Source organism: Mustela putorius, unplaced genomic scaffold (assembly GCF_011764305.1).
Source record: "Mustela putorius furo isolate JIRA1106 unplaced genomic scaffold, ASM1176430v1.1 tig00000198_pilon_pilon_pilon, whole genome shotgun sequence".
In the NCBI taxonomy this organism is placed as follows: domain Eukaryota; kingdom Metazoa; phylum Chordata; class Mammalia; order Carnivora; family Mustelidae; genus Mustela; species Mustela putorius.
In genome coordinates, this window is record NW_025421311.1 from 5886157 (window position 1) to 5909163 (window position 23007).

Consider the following 23007-nt stretch of genomic DNA (forward strand, 5'->3'; position numbering starts at 1 on the left):
TCGTTTCCTTCAAACTGTTAATTTATAAATAAGAATGCAGTATATGGTGATAAAATGACTCATTATCCACAGTTACAGAGCCAATGAATAGTACAGCTGGGGCTCGGATTCAGTTCTTTTGACTCTAAATCCAGTCTGGTTATGCACCCTCTGGTGGCTTCTTTTCACATGTCCACTCACCAGATACTTAGTGAGCAGCTTTTAAATACAAATGTATGGTGGGTGGGAAAAGAATGTTCATGTATGTCCTCAGAAATACTGGTGGAGATAAGGAAGTACCCTAATACTGATAGTATTAAGTACTAAGATAAATACTAAGATGTTCAGTGAAGTGAGAATGGCACAAAAGATGTAGATTTTAAAAGCATATACACTTTTTGCTTTCTACTTCATAATAACTTGTGTTTTGTTATGAAAATAGTGTTTGTTCATGATACAGATTCTAGATGTTGGCAGAATATACCACCTGCATCTTACCACCTACAAAAATTTTCATATATGTTTGCCTATGTATTTTTAAAATTACAAGAAGGGAATTATTCTAACATTCTCTTCCAGCCTGATCTGTAACTTGGAGAGCCAGGCTGGGAGAACTGAGAATAGCCAGACAGTCATGAACACTGTCAGATCTTGCTACAGCAGTGGTTGGAGGTCTGAGTGGACAGAGTTTAAGGGACACTTAAAGTTTCAGCTGGAGTGGAGTTGGTGTGTTGGGGAATAGGCATTGAAGTAGTTGAGGACTAGTGGTTATTGGGCAAAAGGCAATTTATTGTCAGAATGGCAGGGCTGTCTCTCCTTCCTCTGGCCAGAGGTTGTTTCGAGGTTATTTCAGTGAAAGAATTACTCTTGGGACCCAGAAGTCAGTGGTCTGGGTCTCCCAAGTTTAGCTAGAAATGCTAGTGAGCTGTAGGATGTGAAGGTAAGCTTCTTGGTATCAGACAATCTTGATCAACCTATTAAGGACCCTTCTTTCTGGAGGAAGTCTTGGTAGAGCTGAAAAAGGTAATGAACTGAAAGCTTAAAGCCTCTGATATATAATGATTAGCCAGTGGTTTTTGTTTTTGTTCTAGATTTCTGTTTTTTTTTTTTTTTGTTGTTGTTGTTGTTGTTTGTTTGTTTGTTTTTTTAGTAGGTCCTGGTCTTTCCAGAAATTTATTTGCATCCTCTACCACTTGCTTGCATGTAAAAGACTAGCAAATTAATGTAAAATGAAGTTCCTCCTAAATTCTAAAAGGCTGCAGAAATGTGACATGATGTTACTACTGATGGTAAAAATGAGATTTTGTGTGTGTGTGTGTTTCAGATGCAGGGCTTTTTATTTGTTGCTTAGAATGTTTCTTACAACAACCTGTCTAATCTGGAGTTCCAAAATGTAGATCTTGTGAAGAACATTTATTTCTCTTTATACGTATACCAAGTCTCAGTCCTTGGATATTGCTTTTGAAATACAAAAAGCTAACTCATGGGTAAATAGACTGTCCTTGTAAGCATTTGAAAAAAAAGAGAAAAGAAAAGAAATGTGCTTCTTAGAGATGTTTTTATTTCTGAAATGAAAGCTTACTGGAAATTTTTGGGTATTGGTGTGGAGGAGATATTTGTGCTTTACGTTGCTACAGGGAAGAGACGTGTGTGATGTTGAATAGCTAAGTGGCCAGTGAAGATATTTTTGATAGATTCTTGCCTTGTAGGATTTGACTTTGGACATTTTTTTCCATTTTCGTATGGGAATTTTGTTCTTTTAAATTCCAGTGCTACACTCTGTCTTAACCTTGTGCAGATCTATCTTTTAGCTGTTAGAGTTGTAAAAAGGTTTGGATATGGCCCTTGTGTGACTTGACTCCTGATCCATTCTTCCAGATTATCCCTGGGTGTATGAATGGGTAGACAAGATAGATGTAATGATTAGGCTTATTACTCCTGCTTCCGATTCCGTCTGAAGATCCTCGTGCTTCAGTGGATGCTGTTTTGATACCTTTGAGACTTCTCTTTACCCCTGTACCGACTTCGGAATTTGAGAGGCTCTCACATCCCTTGTCTGCTCTGGATGTCACCTAACTACTTCATAGACTAGTGATCTCTGCCTTCACAGATGGTTTAGTCCAACACTGTGTAGGGGACATGCTTTAAATTCATATTTCTTCTGAATAAGTGATGATGAAACATTTTGAATGGAAATATTTGGTGTTGAAATAAATGAGGAGAAGGTATTTAGTGTTAGTTTCTCATTTATGAAATAGTAAAAGGAGTAAATGTGTGTTTCAGCTTTACTCCTTTCTCTCCCTGTTTAAAACACATGCATTTAGAAACCCTAGAAAAAGCTAACAAGCACAGAAAAGGTGAAACTATCCAAAGGACTTGCGCAAATGCTGCCTTTTTCCCCAGAAAACTTGACTCTTCTCTAATATTTGACTAATTCCAAATTTTTTAGGTTTCTGTTCTTGGATGTCATTTGCTTGGGGCAGTTTTCTTGACTCCTGGACAACATTGAGTAGAGCTCTCGATCATGTCTTTACTGCTTCCCGTATGCCCACCGTAACACTCACACCACTTTATTGTTAGTTACTGCTTTTACTGTCTGTCACTGATAGTCTGTAAGCTCTGTGACAGCCAGAACTATGTTAGTTTTACTGCCTGGCATTTAGTGGCCCCTTAAAATTTTGTTAAATTTATGAATTAAAGAGAACTCTTAGCACTTTTGGTCGATTTTATTTCATGCTTTTCTCTGTGTGTGTGCATGTATACATACAGATATTTCTGTAAAGATATTACACTGGAATTTCACTTTGTGTGTAGGAGTGGAGTTTTGAAATCAGCATAAGGCGAAAATTGCTCTTCTGTCTTTATGGTACCTACAGTAAGTCAACACAGACAGTTTTCCCCTCCAGTGTTCAATGATAAAATTGTACTTACGTGCGGTGGTATTCTAGCTCTCTAGACACAGGTGTCCAGAGTCCTCCAAAACCAGACTCTTATGTCTCTTTCTGGCACTCTTTTCTGCTCTTCATTTAGTGACAATGGCTTCCATTGGTTTTCTCCTGTCTTTAGTTAACTAAGTTTGCCTTGTATTCTCTGGTTTCTACCCCTTTGTTCGTGCTATTCTCCCCCTTTGGAAGACCTTAGCTTTTCCCTATTTGGGTTGACTTTCAAGGTCCTCCTCAGATTCTGTCTGCTCTGCCAAGTTTGTGTTTCTCTGGCTAAGCCTGAGTGGTCTGTTCCACTTCTGAGTTTGTTGCATTTATTGGTCGTCCTTCTACATTTAGTAATGTACCATCTTGGGGGATGTTCTCTGGGATCTGCTTTTGTGTGTGTTTGTGTTTTCTGGTCAGCTCGAATGTTAGATCACTGAAGATAGGACTGTTCTTCTTTTTCTTTGTGTTGCTTGCAGTTTATGCCTGGCACCTTTCTTACTAAATACTTTATTTATATGTAAAAATTTGTTCCTTATAGCATGAACCCAGAACAGAGTGCTTTGATGAGAATACTTTTTCTTTTGTTTCTTTTAAAAAAAATTACACAGACCTCCAGTTCCATTTTGTGTTACTGCTTGCACACAATGGCCAACACAGAGTTATCAGGGAAATCTGTATGCAGGTGGCACTAAAGCGCAAGTACCTGTGGGTGTAGTGTGGCCCACTTAAATAGAAATTTCTGGTGGTTTAGCAGGAAGTAAGAATTATACTAGGTAAAGGAAGAGAAGAAGCACATGGATTCGAGCAGAGATCCCTTTCTTAAAACTGACACCACTAAACAAGGTTACTCCCAAGGTATAAAATCCCCAGAAAGGTGATTTGATTTCCTTAATGTATTGGGTACCATGTTTCTGAAATTACTAATTATATTATGATTCTCTTGTGACTTGAATGGGAAATTGTCTTTTTGCTATAGGCAGATAGCTATTTAAGAAATTCTTTTTAGGTGCACCTGGGTGGTTCAGTCCATTAAGACTCCGAATCTTGATTCAGGCTCAGATTGTGATCTCAGGGTCATGAGATCAAGCCCTGTGCTGGGCTCTGTGCTAGGCATGGAGCCTGCTTAAGATTCTCTCTCTCCATCTATCTCTGCCTCTCTCTGCGTAAAGAAAAAAAAAAGGAGAAATTCTTTTTAATTGATTTGTTTCTTAGGATCTGGCTCTCCTACTGTGATGTAGCTTGAAAGTCACTCAGAATTCTATTTAGTGGTGAGATTTTGAAAAAGATGCTCAGAGCCCTAGTTTTCTGTTGTCACAGAAGTTAAAAAAATTTTATTCCTAAAATTTACTAATTACATTAAGTTGCTTCTGTGTTACATGTTCATCAGACTATTAAAATGTAAAATGTAGATTGCACTGATGTGGAAGAGATTTTTTTGTTTATTTGTTTAGGTACAAAGAGGATGGTGAAGCCTTATTAATTCTGCTTCCCTCAGAAGAAAAAGGGATGGTGCAGCAGCTTCTCCAGAAGAAAGTGCCTGTGAAGGAAATCAAGTAAGAACTGCTGGCTGTCTTGATGTGATTGTTAGGAGAACAGAGGCACAGAATTATTATGTTGAATTATGTACACTTAATTTCCTCTTCCCTCTTTGTCTTCTGCTGCTGTCTGGTTTGTGACTTTTTGTTTGCCTTTTTTTTTTTAAACAAGTTTTCGAAGATTGCTCATAGAGAAAATAAGATGAAACAGAGAACTTGTTATCTTCAGGCATTGGGGGTTGAGAGGATTATACCTTTTGGATAAGATTTGTAGGGTTATATGTCCATTTTTGAGGATTGTGCTGTCTGTTGAAGGTGTTTAGATTGTCAGCAGAATTGATCAGGATCGGAGTTTCACTGCACTGGGGTCCTTGAAACACTGTCTTTACTTGGAAGGAAGTAACTTGGAAGGTGTTTGGGGGGTTGGGGGTGGGGTAGAAGGTTTGGGTAAGGATTTGATGGAAAAAGGTTGTGAGTTGTTAATTGTTGAGCCTCAGTGAGGGTTTTCTACCTTTTGTGTCTTTGATTTTATAATTAAAAGAAAGTAAAGAACACCTCCTCCATCCCCACCTACCACCACCCTGGTTTTGCAGAAGCAAAATGGTTCAGTCTAACTCAGGGAAACAAGTGGGATTTCTTTTGTGAGACCTAGAGCCCCGAAAGAATTTCATTCTTCCCCATAACCTCCCTTGGTGGAGTTAAGTAATGATTCTTTTACCTAATTTCCAGGTAAGGAAAACATTATTTATATCTTTTGACTTCTTACTTACTATTTAAAACCAGTTTTATGATATTTGACTGAGAATGGAAATACTTACAAAAATGACATTAGATTTCATTTATTTTATTTCATGGACAGTAGATCTCCCATGAGAGGCTTTTCCAACTTCATGGACATAAGAAGTAACCAATGATAAGTGGATGTTAACCTTAGCATCTTTCACTCAGCTTGGGGTCTTGAGAAAAGATTTCTGATCTTGATCCTCCCCTCCCCAAGTTATGCATAATACGTGATTTAAGTTCATGTCTAGTGTAATTTCAGTCTATTCTGGCTCCTATATGAGAAATAATGTTATAGATTTAAAAGTATTGAAAAGACTATGAAAATGCTATATGCTGTCTTCAGTTTCTAAAATTGAGATGTCCTAGTTTAACCTTTTTTTTTTGTTGTTGTTATAAAGAATCAACCCAGAAAAACTTATAGACATCCAGAAAAAATTGGAGGCATTTTTAGCACAAGATCAAGATTTAAAAGAAAGAGCTCAAAGGGTAAGTTGTTGGTAAATTGGGTACCTTAGTTGGAATGGACCATATAATAAAGTTAAAATTCAGCGTTTTCTATTACTTCTAGGCTTCATGGTTATGCCTCAGATATTCAAGTAGCGCAGTTCGCAGATAGCTTGATCGTATTCTTTAAGTTTTAAAAAGATTATGTATTTCTTAGAGTAACCTGGGAAACTGTCAGTCAGCTCTGTGCTTCTTTAGCACACTTATTGTAATTTCTTATGTTAGGCTAAATTTCTAGAAAGCGTAGCACAGCACTTTTATTAAATTGTCTTTAGGAATGAAATTTTAGTCTATAAATATGACTTAATGTTCCCTAATTACTTTTTTGACTTAGAAATCCTTTTGATTAGCAAATACAAAGAATTCTCACTTTCAGTGAAACTTATTTTTTAATTCTTAGAGTGCCCAGCAGTAGATACTTTAGTAAAAGAAGAAGGGGAATAGTTTTATGTTGTGCTTACCATTACCTGGTCATTAAAGGGACAGATATTTGAGTCCCTGTTATAAAGCTCTTTTCATCATGCTTCTTCTTACATTGAGATTATGAGATCTACATACAATCTTTGTCTCTGCATCTCCCATAACATGCCAGCAGTGAGTTAAGAGAGTTAGGATTCAGAGGTTGGATTCTATTTCAGCAGATAGATGAAGTGAGGGGAAGGAAGGAGGAGGTGATGTGGAAAGAGCATCCTAACGGATGAGGAGTCGGAGCAGAAAAACGGTCAGTAGTCAGTCAGGCTTTTATGTTATGGTTTGGAAACTGAATATTCTCAGGAAGGAAGTTTTATTTAAAGAGCAAATCTCACATTTCTTTTTAAAAATTAGCTTATGTTATATTTTATCAAGTTAGCCTCACTGTGCTTAAAATAACATGAGTGATGAAAGCTAAAATTTGAATGCTTACATGGTGTTAAGCACTTAGTCATGACATGACTCTGCTACATGGCAGTTTGATGTGCTCTCAACTTCGTCTTCCCAACAACACACGGGGAGGTAGTATTGATGGGATTTTATTTAGGAGTAAATAATAGATTGAGAAAATTAAAAATTGTCCAAGGTCACGTAAGGTATTAAGTAGCAGGCCGAGACGGAAATTCATGTGTGACTTTGTTCAGTACTTCCATGAAACATCAGGAGAAATAAAACCAAATATGGAACTGTGCAAAGTTGAGTTTCTAACAGCTCACTTCACCTGAAACTTAATGAAAAAGGCCTTTAAAGGGAAAAAATTTTTTTTCTTAATTTTTGAACATGCAAACATTTGTGTGCATATTTTAGTCTAGTAGACAGACTTTGAGCTGGGAGTTAACTCTTTTAACAGTTTTGGAAATAGGATGCACATTTAAAAATATTATACATGGATTCTGAAATGTCGTGACTTGCTGCATACCTAAGAGGTCATTCAATTATGAATTGGGAAATAAGGAACATTAGAAGGATGTTTCACTGGTTTGTGCATACAACAAATGAGCCTTCCAGAACAAAGATTATAGAATGCGCATTGAAATAAATGATGTGATTTATTGGGTGTCACGCATGGTTTAGCAGAACGGCTAACTGCATTGCCAACAGCGGCAAGCTATCTAGTTTCATAGAAGTGATTTTCTAGCCTTTGATTATAATCTGGATAGAAGAAAAATGATAGGCAACAGGGGTGAGATATATATATATATACACACACATATATATATATACACATACACATATATACACACACATACACACACGCATTTACTTTTAAAAAAGTATATATATATTTATTTACCTTTTTTTTGGTGAACAATTATAGGGAAAAAAATTATCCTTGAACTGGAACCATTCATTGTTTTTCATGCGTATGAAGACAGGGAAAATGGTTTGAAGAAAGGATTGGCTTAAAGTTAGAATAAATTTGAAGTTCAGAAAATATATAAATGAGAATTAAATATACTTTCTAAAAATTTTAAAATAATAAATACTTGCTTTGATGTATTTCATCATCTTTGTTCCCTATGTTAAGACTGACAAAGGATCAGGATCATGTTTACTTTTTGGTTTATATAGTTCTTGGTATAAAGATACTTTTTAAACAGAAGAAAAATGGCACGAGATGATGATGGCAAATTAATTGAGATAATAATATAAAATGGAAGGCTTTAGAGAGAAGTTTTTTTCTGTCATTTTATTAAACTTAATTTTAAATACAGTAACATTTTATTTTCTTGGAAAACATATCCTTTGACTACTAAAATAATTACTCTTAATACCTAGTATTTACTAATATTTATTGTATTCCAGAAGCTATGCCCAGGTACTCTAGATGCATTGTTTTGATTAGTTTCTCCTGTAACACTTGAAGTAGAAGGTGTTGTGATCTCTGATAGAAGAGGAAACTGGCAGAGACCCAAGAGATTTGCTCAGCCAGTAAGAAAAGGAGCTCAGATTGTCATCTGTATGATCCCAAAGCCTACATTTTCCCCCCATGTTACCATATGTATTTCAACAAATGATACCAACTTCTAGAATAGCTTCTTGAGGTGATAGTCTATGTTGAGTTGTTTGATGAAACCAAATTTAGTCTAATCTAATATCACAGTTCTTAAAAGATAGGTTTTTTGTTTTGTTTTGTTTTTTTTTGGTGGAAAGGAGATATGCTCAACTATTTTTTAAGATTTTTTATGACTGTTGAATTTGTTCCTTTGGTTAATTTTCTTTTATCTGGTTTAAATTTCTTTTCCCTTCCTGACTTTTACATATCCTGCATTGAAACCACTTATTTTTACAGTGTTTTGTCTCTTATATACGCTCCGTGTATCTGATGAAGGATAAAGAAATATTTGATGTGAGCAAGCTACCTATACCTGAGTATGCCCTGTAAGTATTCATGTTACAGTTCTGATTATGAATCCTCAAAGGTAGAGCTCATTGTCTAAAACCTGGTTCTCTGAGAGGCTTTGTTGAAATGGCTCTGTCTTACTTTAGAATAATCTGTTAAAGATCTGCAAAGAAAAAGATTATGTAAACTAGAAAATAGCTGAGTGTTAATTTCTTGTTTCTTACTTATAAGTGAAAATTTCTGAAAGTTACACTGGAAGTTTCCTGTAGCTTTGTCTTAAAGGAGATGGAGAACAATTGATGAGCATTGTTGGAAATCTTTAAATGTCTGCAGTCCTCTTGTTCTTTGGTACGCTGGCCTGGAACACTGTAGACTGTTCTTTTCTTATGCTTTTGAAATAAGTCTTGTCATTTCTTCCCTTATTTTAGGTTGATCCCCATAACTGCTTGCTTATTGCCTGAGTATTTTTTGTCTCTTGGTGTTTCTTATAGGTACTCAGAGTTACCATGGCAAAATGTCCCTGCTTAGTAACTGAGGTTACTATTACATAAAAAAGGAACTCTTGGTTTTGTTTTGGCTTAGTATTTGAAGGGCTTCTTTTCTTAACCTTTTTTAGCTATAAAGGAGGGATGCTTATTTTTCACTGGGATTCTACTTGTGGGAAAAGCTTTGACAAAATCCTATAGAAGCACCCTTGGGGTTAATCATATATATATTAAATGTCAGCATAAGATTTCCCAGACTGTGATGAAATATGTATTTTCAAGGCGTGGTCTGTATATTTGTTCTGCTCTCCAGGAATTTGAATGTTAATGGAGTCTGAATAAAACTCATATCTGGGAGAGCTGCTGTTTCCTGCTCTTCATGTTAGATTTTGAGTTGAGTATAACAGGTAATTTGTTAGTTGTAACATTTTAGAATGATTCAAATTACTAGATAACAGTGTGAGGGCCCTGACTCTTTGTGTAAGTAATTGGTGGAAAACTGCATTCCATGGATATAACATGTTTTTGTCACTTATCTGTTTATGTAGCAGTTACTATTTCACCATTTCTGAATAGGTTTAGGTTAGGTGCATTTATGGTGTAGCTTATTGGCCCTTTTTTGGTACTCTACGAAGAAGTTCTATCCTGGTTTTCTGGTTGACGTACTGAGATACTAGCAAACGGAGGAGGCATGGGGCTTTAACGCTGGAGGGTCATATTTATGGGACATTTTGTTGCTATAAACGCCAGGAAATTTCATCTGTTCACAGTTGAAGACCTTTGCTTTTTATTGGTGATGTTTAGGGAAGGCAGAAAGTTGACTTCTGAACCTAGATAATTTGTACAGTTTAATGTGGTGTTGCTTAAATTTTGTGTTTATTTAGATGTGTAATTTCCTTGATCTATACATTCCTTTAGAAAACCATTGTTACCTAAAGCAGTGTTAGATGTAGGATGTAATAAATGTTTTTAAAAATTTTTCTAAAGAAATATGTCACTGAAGCTGTCTAGTACGTTAGTGGGGAGGGGGTGGGGAGGCATAACCACTGTTTCCAGTTAATCAGGTGTGTTTGTCCAGTAGGCATAGCGATCCGACAGAGCATAGTGTTTGTGAAGGGAGGGGAGGGCTCTTTCTTCCAGGTAGCTGAGTGTTGGGGGAGGGGGGTTACTTACTTACTCTGAGGTTAGGTTAGGATTTCCCCCTCTTGGTGGGGAGTTCCACTTGGTGTCAGGTTATAACAAACTTTCTATTAAAAGTGAGACTTAGGAGAGAGCCAGGCAGAAAAAAGCCCCACCGTCCTCCTGGTACTGGGCTTCCCTCACCTGGGTGGAAATGGCCCTCCCCTGAAGACAAGCTCAGCATAAGGATGGATTGACCTACCTTAGAAGAAGAAGTTCTTAACTGGTTGGTCCTTCATTTATAACACAAAGCAGAGTAGTATTTTTATATTTAAATGTAAAAACAAAAAAAAATTATATATATGGGTGTGCAGATATGTGTGTTTTTTTTCTAAAGGAGGAAGAACATTCTGGTCACTGGGGAGCCAAACTGGAGACGAATAGTCTGGTTGGAAATAAGGGATCTCCTCTTGAGTGGGGGTTGAGGGAGGCAGTGCTTTTGCAACGCTGGCTCTCTGGGGACCCTTTGCTGTTCCCTTGCTGTCCCTGTAGGGTCCTCCATCCTCTGCCCACTCTTCCGGAGGTGGGGGTGGACACCTGGTCGGGTTGACAGGTGCAGGCACGTTGTGGAAGGAGCACTCACCTGAGCCCCGCGGCTTTGGTTTAAAAGACACACATGCCCACACGGATTTAGAAATAAGAGTTGGCTGGTCCACTTGAGCATGTTACTAACAAGGGGTGATTGGGATTATTTTCTGGTGGGACTAGCATGTCACTAAAGCAGGCCTTTTGATATATTAAAATTTTTTAAAAAGCAAAAAAAAAAAAGAAATATGTTTGGGTGGCTAATATGTATAGTTCATTGTGCTAGATATTAAAATTATAGATGTAGGTACTCCTGCCTTAAAGGAGCTTCACATTTTAGTAGCTGAGAGAAACACATAAATACAGCTGTAATACATTGAGAGAAACACTCTGATGGATGTGAGTGTGTGATCCCACCCCTGGCCCCCATAACAGTATTAATAGCAAGGGCTCAGTAGCGGCTGCATGTGTGCTGGGCAGGATTTTGAATGCATGGCATCTGTGAACTCATTTTACTCTTGCAACAGCCCTGCAATGTTGATACTGATCCTGCCATTTTGCCAATAAGAGAACTGAGGAATAGAGGTTAAGTAACATCCTTCGGTCATATAGCTTATGGGCGACAGTCCCATTTCTGAGTCTCTGCTTTTACCACTGCACATCTCTGTTTCTTGAATCTTGTCCCAGGAGAGAGGCCATGGGCCCATGTCGTAATGTTAGCTGTTTATCATAGCAGGCCTGGCTTGAGTTTATTTCTGATCCGTTAGTCAGAACTTAGGAGGTGGGAAAGACTTGATCATAAAGTGAATCTTGATCTTAGAAAGAGAAAATAATTTTTCTTTTCTTATTTGATCTCTTCTTTGATTTCTTGTAGAAATCCTTTTTTTTTTTAAAAAAAAATACAGAAGTGATTATGTTGTATTAAGTGTCTAAGAGGAGAGGACAGTGATAACTCACTTTTATTTTTAGCAGAGAACTGTTCTGTCCTTTCCTGTCTTTTTCCATGTCCATGTCTCTTTCGGCTTTAATATTTACATTTCACATAGTCAGGTTGTTACAACAGCTATGAGATGGGTCTGATAGATACTGTTACCCCATTTTTGTGGCAGCTGAGGCTGAGAGAGGTAAACTGGACATAGGCAGATTTTGTACCTGAGCTGTTCCCTTGTTGCTGGTCTCATGCTCTTTATTTTATACCTTGTTAACCTCTTAATGAAAAATGGGGTATTTCCAATGTTTTCTGACAGGTGTTCTGTATTTTTTGGTTTGCCTTTTGGATCATCTAACCTTTCAAGATTGAGTTGTACCTCATAGGAGTATTTTCTTTAAAAAAAAAAAAGGAAAAAAGCTCCCAGGGGCGCCGGAGGTGGCTCAGCAGGTTAAGCCTCTGCCTTTGGCTCAGGTCATGATCCCAGGGTCCTGGGATAGAGCCCTGGCATTGGTCTCTCTGCTCAGTGGGGAGCCTACCCCCGCCCCCTGCCTTCTCTCTGCCTACCAGTGGTCTCTCTCTCTCTCTGTCAAATAAATACATAAAATCTTAAAACAACAACAACAACAACAACAAAACAGCTCCCCAAATAGATTTCCACTCTTGAGAAACTTGCATAATACCATAAGCAGACCATCAGTGTACTAAAGTAACTATTTTCATTTGCTCATATTTAAGGTCTCTTGGTCTTGCTGTGGCACCACGGGTGAGATTTCTTCAGAAAATGCAGAAACAACCCACCAAGGAACTGGTGGTGAGCCCAGATAATAAAGTAATTGAACCAAGGGCATCCTCCCTCACGAATGATGAAGTGGAAGAATTTAGAGCCTACTTTAATGAGAAAATGTCCATCCTTCAGAAAGGTGGGAAAAGACCAAAAGGGACAGAATACACACTGGCTAATGAGATTAGTGGTGAAGAGGAGGAAGAGAAGAAAGATGAGGAAGAAACAGAGGAGAAACTGGCAAAAGCAAGAGAGTCTCAGCCTCCATCTGTTCCTAGCACTGGGGAGGCCAAGGAAACCCCTGGGCAGTTCTTGGACAGAGATGAGGAGGAAGAGGATGGACAGGATGCTGATTTCTTTACAGTGAAGCGGCACAATGTATTTGGGTTGGACCTTCAAGAGAACAAAGCACTACAGGTAAGTTTACCCCCAGGGGAGGGTCTTCTCTTATTTCCTGCCATTTCTTACCCTGTGCTGCTTTTGTGGCCTTTGCGGAAATGTGGGGGAAATAAAGACTAGGAGAAATTTGTAGGATGACTTACTTTGCAATGAACTCTCCCCTCCTTCTCCATGTTTGATGGTGGAATAGGTGCCTGAGAATTCTCATTGTTCATAACTTTGAGAACTCTAAGAAGGCTCACAGATTTAATCTTCTTCTTTGCTATTCTTCTGAGGCATGTTTTAAAAGATGCCAGAGTCATGGTTATAGTATTAAGGAAGCCAGTTGATGGGGTTCTATAGTTTATGGTATGAGGATCCTTCACTGTGATTTTTAACATACTGCTTTCTGATTTAAGTCATTATAAATGTTCCTTACAACAATATAATCTCCCTAAGCATGAATTTTACTTTTAATGAGACATTTGCTTTTCTATTTCAACCCAGTAACTTAAATAGAAAGCCCGCACTCCTTTGTAAAGGCCACTTAGGAAGGTTTCTTAAAAGTTTCATGTAGATCCTTTGTTTTTCCATAGCTACCTGCCAGGAGAAATAAAAGGGATAATTTAGATAAAGCACCTGTTTTCTGGAGTACTTATAGGTACACAGTAAACCTGTTTCTCCTCCCCTTTCCTTAGGTCTTTTCCTGTTTTATATACCTTTGTTCTTAATCATTTCTTTAAAGTGAATTGAATAGAAAATGAAGCTGAGCTCTTATTTTTTATATATTGTTTAATAAAATTCTGAGTAATCTGGGGTGCCTCTGCTGTCTGCTGGGCGTTGAGCCTGCTCCTCCCCACCCCCCTCTCCGCCGCTCTGCCCCTGCCTGCCTCTCTGCCTACTTGTCATCTCTGTCAAACAAATAAATAAGATCTTTAAAAAAAAAAAAACAAATTCTGAGTAATCTTAGGATACTAAATTTTGAACTTAGAAACTTGGATAGGTGTTCAAGTAACAAATAAAAATCTTGGAAAGTTAGTAAGCATCATTATTGAGTGCTTAATGTATAATCAGGCATTTTCTAAACATTATCTCAATTGGTTTTTGAATAACCCCCTGTGAGGTAGGTACTATCTCATTATACAGGAAGGGAAAAGCAACTAAGACACAGAGAGGAAGATAGTGAGGGACACAGCTTGTTATTGACATAGTTGGAATTAGAGCCTAGGTATTCTGATTTGATTGATCAAGAACAGGGATACTGATCCCATTTTTAAAGTGTGATTTATCGCTTTTTCTTACAGAATTGAAATACTTTCTATGGTATCTGATAATCTGTGGCTAACCTAAGGCCACAAAGATTTCTCCTGTGTTTTCCTTGAGAACTTTTATAGTTTTAGTACTTAAATTTAAGGCCAGAGTTTATTTTTTCTTAATATTTGTGTATGGTGTGAGGGAAGGGTTAAGGTTTCTTCTTCTTCTTCTTTTTTTTTTTTGATGGACGTCTAGTTGAACCAGTGCCTTTGTTAAGTAGTGCTTTCTCCATTCAGTAACCTTGACCCTTTGTCCACGGTTGACCTTGTATGTGTAGGTCTCTTTGACTCATTTCGAAATCGCAACTATTCTTCCAACTTGATATTTAAAAAAAAATTGTTTTGGTTCATTTCAAAATTGCAACTATTCTTCCAACTTGATATTTAAAAAAAATTGTTTTGGTTCTTTTTGGACCACTGCATTTCCATATAAGTTTTTAAGTCAGTTGGTTAATTGGTGCAAAAAAATCTGATGGCATTTTCATTGAGATTGCATTGAAATCTATAAATCTATTTGGGGAGTATTGACATTTTGAGTCTTCTGACTCAAAATGGATTATGGCGTATCTTATGTATTTCGGCCTTAGAATCTTGAAGCATGGTTTTATAATTTTAAGTATGCCTATCTTGCATATTTTTTTAGATTCATCTCTTACTATTTCATAGTTTTTCAATGCTATTATAAATGATACTTTTAAAATATAATTTCCTAATTCTTTGTTGCCAGTATATATAAATACTGTTTATTTTTATATCCCAGTCATTCTAAACTGACCTATTCTAGTGGTTTTATTTTTGGAGATCTTTGGTATTTTCTCTGTAGATGGTCATGGGTTTTTGAAGAAAGATGGTTTTGTTTCTTTTTTCCAATCTGTGGGTCTTTTATTTAATTTTCTTAATTATACCGTATGTTGAAAAGGCAGTGGTGGGAGTGGCCATTGTTGTTCTGTACCTGATCTGGGAGAGGGAAAACATTGAGTCTTTTACATCTGATATTAGCTATAGGTGTTTTTGTAAATGCTTTTATCAGGGTGGGAAAGTTCCATTTTATTACTAGCTGGGTTGCCTTGTTTATTAAAGTAAATGGTGGAAATTTTGTCAGATCCTTTTTTATTTCATCAATTAAGGTGAATTATAGTTCTGTTGATACTTTGTTGTTTTTTTGTTTTGTTTTGTTTTGTTTTTAGCGTTGAACCAACCTTAAATTCCTATGATAAACTTAGCCATGATGTGTTTTATCTATGGCAGAATTTTGTTTGCTAATATTTTGTTAAGGATCTTTATTTCTGTTTTCATGAGGGATATTGGCTCAATTTCTTCTAAGGACTTTGGGACCGTGACATATTTTAAAAGGTTTTGATACATTTTGCCAAACTATCTTACAGAGAAGTCACAGTCATTGTCCCTCTGGCTGTGTCTGCCATTGCCCATTTACTTGCTCTAACACTGAGTATTAACATGTTTTTATTATTTTGAAAAAAATATTAGTGAGTAATGTGTTACCATTTGAATTTACCTTTCTTTGATTCTGTTATTACACATTTTTCATTTATTTCAGTTGTATAATCTCTATGTATGTTTTTACATCTGTTTTTCCCTGCTTTTCTCTTGCTAGGGTAATGATTTTTTTCTGATGCTCTCGAAAATGTCATTAACATTAGTTACTGTCTCTGGCTTTTTAAACTTTTTTTTATATCCCTTGTCACACAGAATTGTGTGTTGGCCTGCATTCCTTACTGGATTCTGAATTCCTTGAAATTAATGTCTTACTGATACGGTGTCTAGCTCCCGTTGAATTTCAGGAATGTCTCATGTATAAGTGAATGACTGAATTTCTTATTTTACTTTGATAGTTTTATTTGCTGTGAATTATATATAATTCATTCATGTGAGGTTTATTTTTGGAAACCTACATTTTAAAACTGTCTAAGATTTTGAAAATACGTAAGATTTATCTGATTAACTAAAAATGACTGAAGAGGTATTGTTTAATTTTCTATAAACATGCGCATAAATAACTTCCTTTTTTTCACTCATTAAATTATATGCCTGTGGAGGCCAACCTTTGGAACTTAGGTGAAAGTATCTAATAGTGATGATGTAAAGTTCTAATTAAGAATACATTTGCATGGTATACTATAAAAAATTTTGTCTTTAAAATATCTACATGATTTTATTTAGATGTAATAAGCTGAAAATATATGACCTGTACGTCAAATGGTGAGGAATAGTTTGGAACAGCATGGATTTTGAGGTGCTGATAAAGGAATGTTTTTCTCTTTATTCCTGCACATTCGCTAGTACTGTACACAGCCAGAGTTGAAATTATTGGTTCTTTGGCTGAAATATAAATAGAAAGGCTTACTGCCTTTAACCCCCGACCCTCACTTAGTCTTGCCAGCTTTACTTACTATGTGCCTTCGGGCTTTCAAAGTCAGTATTTACTTGTGCTCAAATTATCATCAGCTTTTTGATTCTTAATCATGTTTTTTAAGACATTTGGTTTTGAGTGTGGTTTTTGCATCTGCAGTCACCATCAGCTTTTCATTTTAGCCTTTGTTCTTGCATTTTATATTTTAGTATTGTACTCACTGGAGGCTGTTTTCTTCCTTTATTACCTGTTTTTAAGGATAGACCTGAGAAAGTAGAGAAAACCAAACTATACTCAAAATGGAAATAATATTATTATTTATACATAAATGAATGTATTCCCCTTGGGAGACAAAGTCCTTTTTCAGATACCACTGTTTTTTTTCAAATATTTTTGTTGCTTCTGTTTCAGAATTGGTTTTGGGGACAATTACCAGGCACACAAGAGAACTGGTTGTGTTACGTATATCACAGGCTATTCTTTGTCTCGATTATCTTTTCTTTACTTCCTTGCTTTCTTAGAAAAGGGAGGAGATTTGTTGAATTTTTTTAAAGTTTGGAGCCAGTGGAGACATACTGGTTTGCAGATGACATGGAATTTGTTTAATAATCCTGTCATTGTCATTGTAAAATCATGTACTTGGTGTTTTATCATATACCAAATTCTTACAACTTCTCATTTTGTCCTCATGACAGGAAAGGCAGATGATGATATTTAAATTTCACAAAGCCTTTCAAATGACTTTTCCAAAGTCACAGTGGTGGAGTCAGTGTTCTATCTCTGATGCCAAATCACAGTTCTCCTGTTACTCCGTCCTATTGCCGACCATAATTTGTATTTAGTTTACTTGCTGTAAATGGATGATGTCGGTGTAATTGGCAGCACTTGAAATAACTTCATGCTGCCCATTGTGTGCGCACACGTGGAATACAGAATTGATGTGTTTACCTCTCTAGACCTGGGCATGAATGGAGAGGAGAGGTACTGAGTGTCTGGTGCAAGCAATGTATTCTAGAAGACCACTCTGTCACAGTCCTTTTCTGTTTGACAGGATCAAGGCATCGGCAGAGAAACAGATTTCTTAGCACTGAAGATTGAATCGTGAGTGACAGAGCAGTGATAGATATGGGAAGGAGAGAGCCCAGCTGGTGTGATCACGCTCCAGGGCACTAGGAGGTTGGGTGACCTCCTGGAATAGGGAGGAAACTTTGTGTTTTATTGGCTGCTGGTTAGAAAGTTGACCTCCAAAGAAACAGTGTTAGAGAAGAATATGTATATATACTTAAAATGATGAATTTGAAAATGATTTTAAAATATTTTCTTAAATAGAAGAATGAAATCTCTAAGCATATACTTTTTGTCTTTCTCATTTTATAATTGTTTAGAGACGAGACTGCCATTAGTGCTTGTCCTTTTAAGGCCATCAGAAGAGTAAACCTAGGTCAGCCTTAAGATTTGAATGATATTCATAGCTAATTTTTTGTTTAGAGTAGAGTCTATACTCTGTTTACTTGGACTCTTAACATTTTTGCATGAAAATTCTTGGTATTGCAAGGATGCCCTGGGTGGTAAAGCATAAATTAGCTAATGTTACTTATTTATACGTATTCTCTTATAAAAGTATTCTAAGATTCTGAATCAAGATTCTTCTGATATATGGGAGCTGAAGTTTTTCTGCCTGTTGTTTCTGTATCTTTTCTCTTTCCTCCTTCCTCCTCCTTTTTGCTTGTCTTTTTCTTCTCCTTCCAGAAGCAGAATTACTGAGTACCTACTGAGTGCCAGGAATTGTGCTAGGGAGTGAGTTTTAGAGGCTTATACTTGAGTTAATACAGCTAATTTTTAAACCAAAATTTCAGTAGAGAATTCGAGCTTTCTCTTCATTTATTCATTCATACAACCAAATGGTTTAAAGCTCTAATATTGGCACCTGGGAGAGAATATGGCCAGCAGTTTTATCTTAAAGAATGGGTAGGTGTTAATAGGAGGTGGGGTAAGTACCCTTAGCACAGAGTACAGAGTGAGAAAAACCATGACCACAGGAGAGTATATGTTTAGTATGGGGAGCTATTTTTGATATGATGTTCAGTAGTTAGCCTTTCTGAGCCTTAGTGTCTGTGTTTGTAAAATGGGTCCAACTCCAGTGTCTACTTGGAGTTATTGTGATTAGAAATAGAAAGTACCTAGCACAGTTGTGTACATAGGAGATAGTTAACATTAGCTATGATTTCCACTCGATAAAGTATAATAGGAACATACAGATAAGGGGGTGATAGAGTTGCTGTGGCCAGGCAGTGTCTGACGTATTGCTGAGGAAAATAAGGCCTTTGTCTGTAACAGGGCCAGTGATGCATTTCATTTTCTTGAGGTGTTCTATCACAAAACAAATTTGCTTTTATGATTATATCATAGTGGATAGAGCATTTCTCACATTCTCAGTCTCGTGCATTGATCTGGAGTGCTAAACTCTATGCTAATATCACAGGCCTGGTTGACATCACAGCCAAATATTTATGATTTTATACTGAATTTATATCAAATTTATGTAATTTGATATAACCAGGCTATATGACAAACACTATACTTGTAGAACTGGATTGATTGCTTATAAATAGAACTAAAAGTGGTATTAACAGTAGATATTTCTTCATGTGGAATTATTAAATGAAATTACTATGTTAATTTTCTGGATGAGGAGTTCTGTGTCCAGTTACCTGGTAATATTCTTGTGGGTATTAAGACTGTGCAGTATATTTCTAGAAGATACTATGTAGAAGATATTAGGTTATGGATTTTGCTTATATTTAAAGACTGTTGATATAAAAATGAGCATTAGAAGAAGTAATGCCCTTGTTTGGGGAATGATTGGGACGTACTGATGAACCGTTGCAGGAGAGTGCTGGTGTAGCTGTTTTTTTATCACTAAAATTATTTGATTTAAAATGGGAATGAACTATTGTAGCTTATTTCCTGAAATTTCTTGCAGACAACTCAGTTTTTATAAAAGAAGTATCAGGAAATAATGAATATTCATTTTCTATAATCTCATACACTTTGATTATTGTATATCATTTGGTAAACTCATCACAGTCTGTGCAGTATTACCCCCATTTTGTAGGTTAAGAAAGAGACTCTGAAAGGTTCCCTTGCTTGCCTACCACAGTTAGCAATGTGGCATACTGGAATTTGTACCTGGCCCCACCAATGCACTCCTCTTCCTTGAAGTCTGCCTTTACTTTTTCATCTCACTGACATTTGGATTCCAGTTTTCTGTTTCACTAGTTCGTTCTTCTTGGTGTTTTATAATATACCTCCATGAATATCTTAATCTGTTTGTTCTGTACCAAGTGAGATTACTACTGAGATTGCCATAACCTTGGTGTTCAAGGGTCTTATATAATGCTTAGTTGAATTAAACAGAAGGGAGAGCTCTTTAAGACCCAGGAGTCAGGATTACAGTACTCCCCTCAATTTTTGGTACCATGAAGTGGAGCAATGGTGGGATGACCCTAAATGTTGAGTAGTTCAAGTAGAGTTGGTATATATGCTTTTTGGTCTTCCTACAGGTGCTTTTTCTTTTTCTTGTTTCCATTCTTAATTCTTTAATTATAATTCAAAATTCATTCCAATTCCAAAGGAATAGTTATTGTGTGATTTGAAAGTTAAATGTACATACTGAGTTGGTTTATAAATATATATTTTCCTTCCTTCCCTATTTGAAATTTTTATGCATATGGTTTCCTGAAGACTTAAATTGACAGTGGAAAGCTAAAAGCTTTTGGCTTGATGTTTATTCTTTCACATGCTAAATCATTATTGTATCAACAATATTTTGACTTTTCCCCCTTCATTTCCTACTTTTATTCATCCTCAATATTTAAAACATCTGCTGGCTACCGAATTTTCTTTTCCTTTCTTTTTTTAAAAGTAGGCTCCATGCCCACTGTGGAGCTCAACATGGGGCTTGAACTCACAACCCTGAGATCAAGACCCTAGCTGATATCAATAATCAGATGCTCAGTGGGCTGAGCCACCCAAGTGTCCCTGGCTACTGAATTTTCTAGTGACTTAATTTTATAGCCTGACTTTTGGAAACTTTGTTTTAAATCAGGATATGTTTATCTTCATTTTAAAGTAAAGTGGAGGTAATGAAATGTGCAATAGGACAGGTTTTTCTTGAGGGCCATGTAAGTCACCCTTGAGTTTGATTGTTAGGATAATCAGAAATACGGAGCTTTTCAAAATCATCAAGTGCTTATTTGTATTTATTGCTCTAACAAATGTAACTGTAGAGAATTTAGCCTAATATGGTAGGTACTATCGTTATGGATAGGTGAGTTTCCAAAATGTTGCTTGTAAGACCCTTTGTTCTGAAGTCTTAGCAGTCAGTATATGTATACTTACCTAAAGCTTTTTAACAGGAGGACTGCATTTGTGGAAGCAGTGGATTTTACTCATCATGTTCTCTTCACCTCTCAAATTTGTCCGAACAGATTTCCGTTTTATATTGTTCTGTTCAATATATGTTTTTGGAACAACTTCAAAGATAGATGCCGAATCTGAGTCCAAGGCAGTAGCTGAAACAGTGCCATTTATTGGTGACAGGCAGAGCTAAATCACGTTTGCTTTGATGTGAAGTTTTGCCATTAAAGTTGCACTTCAGGGGAAATGCAGGCTTATTAAATGAAGGCTTCATAGGGTTTTTTTGTTTGTTTGTTTTCTTTCTTTCTTTCTTTCTTTTTTTTTTAAGAAAAATCAATTCACTTACTAACTGCTTAATGAACACCTGCTAAGTAACAGGTATTGAGAACATTAACAACATTAGCTGACCTCATGGACTTTAAGTTCTGGTGGGGGAAGATGGACAAAAAAATAGATGCATGTGTGGTAGGAAAAATGAAACAGGGTAAAGGGGAGGCAGGGTTCATGTGGGAGGGTTGGGTGGGGGGTATGGTACAATTTCAAATAGAAAGGTCAGAGGCCCCTGCCTGGGAATTTGTAAGGCACTTTACTGCCATTGCTGGCTCAAGAACTTTATTGGATTTTAAGCACTGGAAAGATTGGTGTGCTTCCTCCATCCATAAGTAATTTGAAACAGAAAGTATACTGAATTTTGGAACGTAAAAGTCCTTCTTAAGTTCTGATTTTTTTCCATGATAACTACTTTATTGCTTTGTTGAAATATATTATTTCAAAACATTTTTAAAGTACTCTATCTTGGCTGGCACCCTGAGCTGTGTGTGATTTGCTGGTTGGTTGATGGAGCTTGGGAGCTAGGCTGGGTAAGGGGAGTGTAGAGAATTCAGACCATTCTGGGATCCCTGCTGGCAAGTTAATTGGCCAAAGCAGTGGCATTTCAGTAAAGTTCAGTGGGAACAGGATGCCTGTACATTAAGAAAGGCCAGTTTTTTTCAGTAACATTAAAGCCTAAGTACAACTGTATACTTGACATCAGAAACAAAACAAGCCAACTTTTTACCAGAAAAAGGAGTTTACTCAGAAATTTATTAGGATAATAGCATTTCAAGACAAAAACCTGTGACAGAGGGGCGCCTAGGTGTCTTAGTTAAGTATCTTATTCTTGATTTCAGCTCAGGTCATGATCTCAGGGTCTTGAGGTCGAGCCCCATCAGGATCCGTACTGCGTGTGGAGTCTTTTGGGATTCTCTCTCTCTCTCTCTCGCTCTCAAAAAAAAAAAAAAAAAAAAAAAAAGTTAAAGAAAAGAAAAGAAAAACAATGACAATGACAAAGCATAGGCAAGTCCTGACAACAGAAGAGAGGGGTTTGATTTTGAGGAAAGGAGGAAGTTGGGCAGGGCTGTTTTGAAGAGTTTCCAGGGATGATGTCTTCTCATTGGCTGAGTAGTGGTTTCTCATTGGCTGGGCTGTTGCTGGGCAAGGAGAACGTCTCTCCTCCTCCTGATTGGGCATGTAAAACAAGCTTCCTCCCGTTTGCCCTATGATTGGTGGTGCTTGAGCACTCCCCTTTTCAGCTTCCTGGTGCTCTTATAAATGAGGCTTTACTTTTGACAACACTTGTAAGAATAAGATCTGTATGCTGACTTCGTGATGGCTTAAATTTTAAGTTTTCAGGGCAGTGCTTCCCAAGCTATGTTTTCTCAAGGCCTAAGTGTTTAATTTCCAAGCAGTCATAGCCCAATAATGTTGCAAAACATTACAGAAAAATTATTAAAGTAAAATGAACCTTTCTTTGCTTTCTGGCTCTAGCCCTACCTTTTTGTTTTCTTGTCTTTCTTTCTCTAGGCTGGCTGGTTTTCTTTTTAACTTTAGAGCACAGAGTCTCCTTCTGTATTTTTTTTTTTCTTGTTGGCAAAACTTCTGTTTATGTGGTCATAGTAGAATACAGTGTTGCATCGTATTTGTGTGCGTAATGAATGATGCTTAATGAATGAAACAAACCGTTTGTAATTTAGAAAATTATATAGTTTCTCTTTAAGCCTTCCATGTCTTTTGGGTTATTTTTGATGGGTGGGATTTGGC

At 36.7% G+C, this 23007-nt stretch overlaps 1 protein-coding gene across 1 annotated transcript in view; it reads left to right on the forward strand.

The window, feature by feature from the left end:
- The window catches only part of DDX10 (DEAD-box helicase 10), a 277103-nt gene that overhangs the window by 36776 nt on the left and 217320 nt on the right, over positions 1-23007 (forward strand). Inside the window, exons 10-13 of the mRNA XM_004764391.3 lie at positions 4361-4462; positions 5626-5713; positions 8496-8584; positions 12402-12864. Of these exons, the coding sequence (XP_004764448.1) occupies positions 4361-4462; positions 5626-5713; positions 8496-8584; positions 12402-12864 (742 nt within the window). The remainder of the gene's footprint in view (positions 1-4360; positions 4463-5625; positions 5714-8495; positions 8585-12401; positions 12865-23007) is intronic.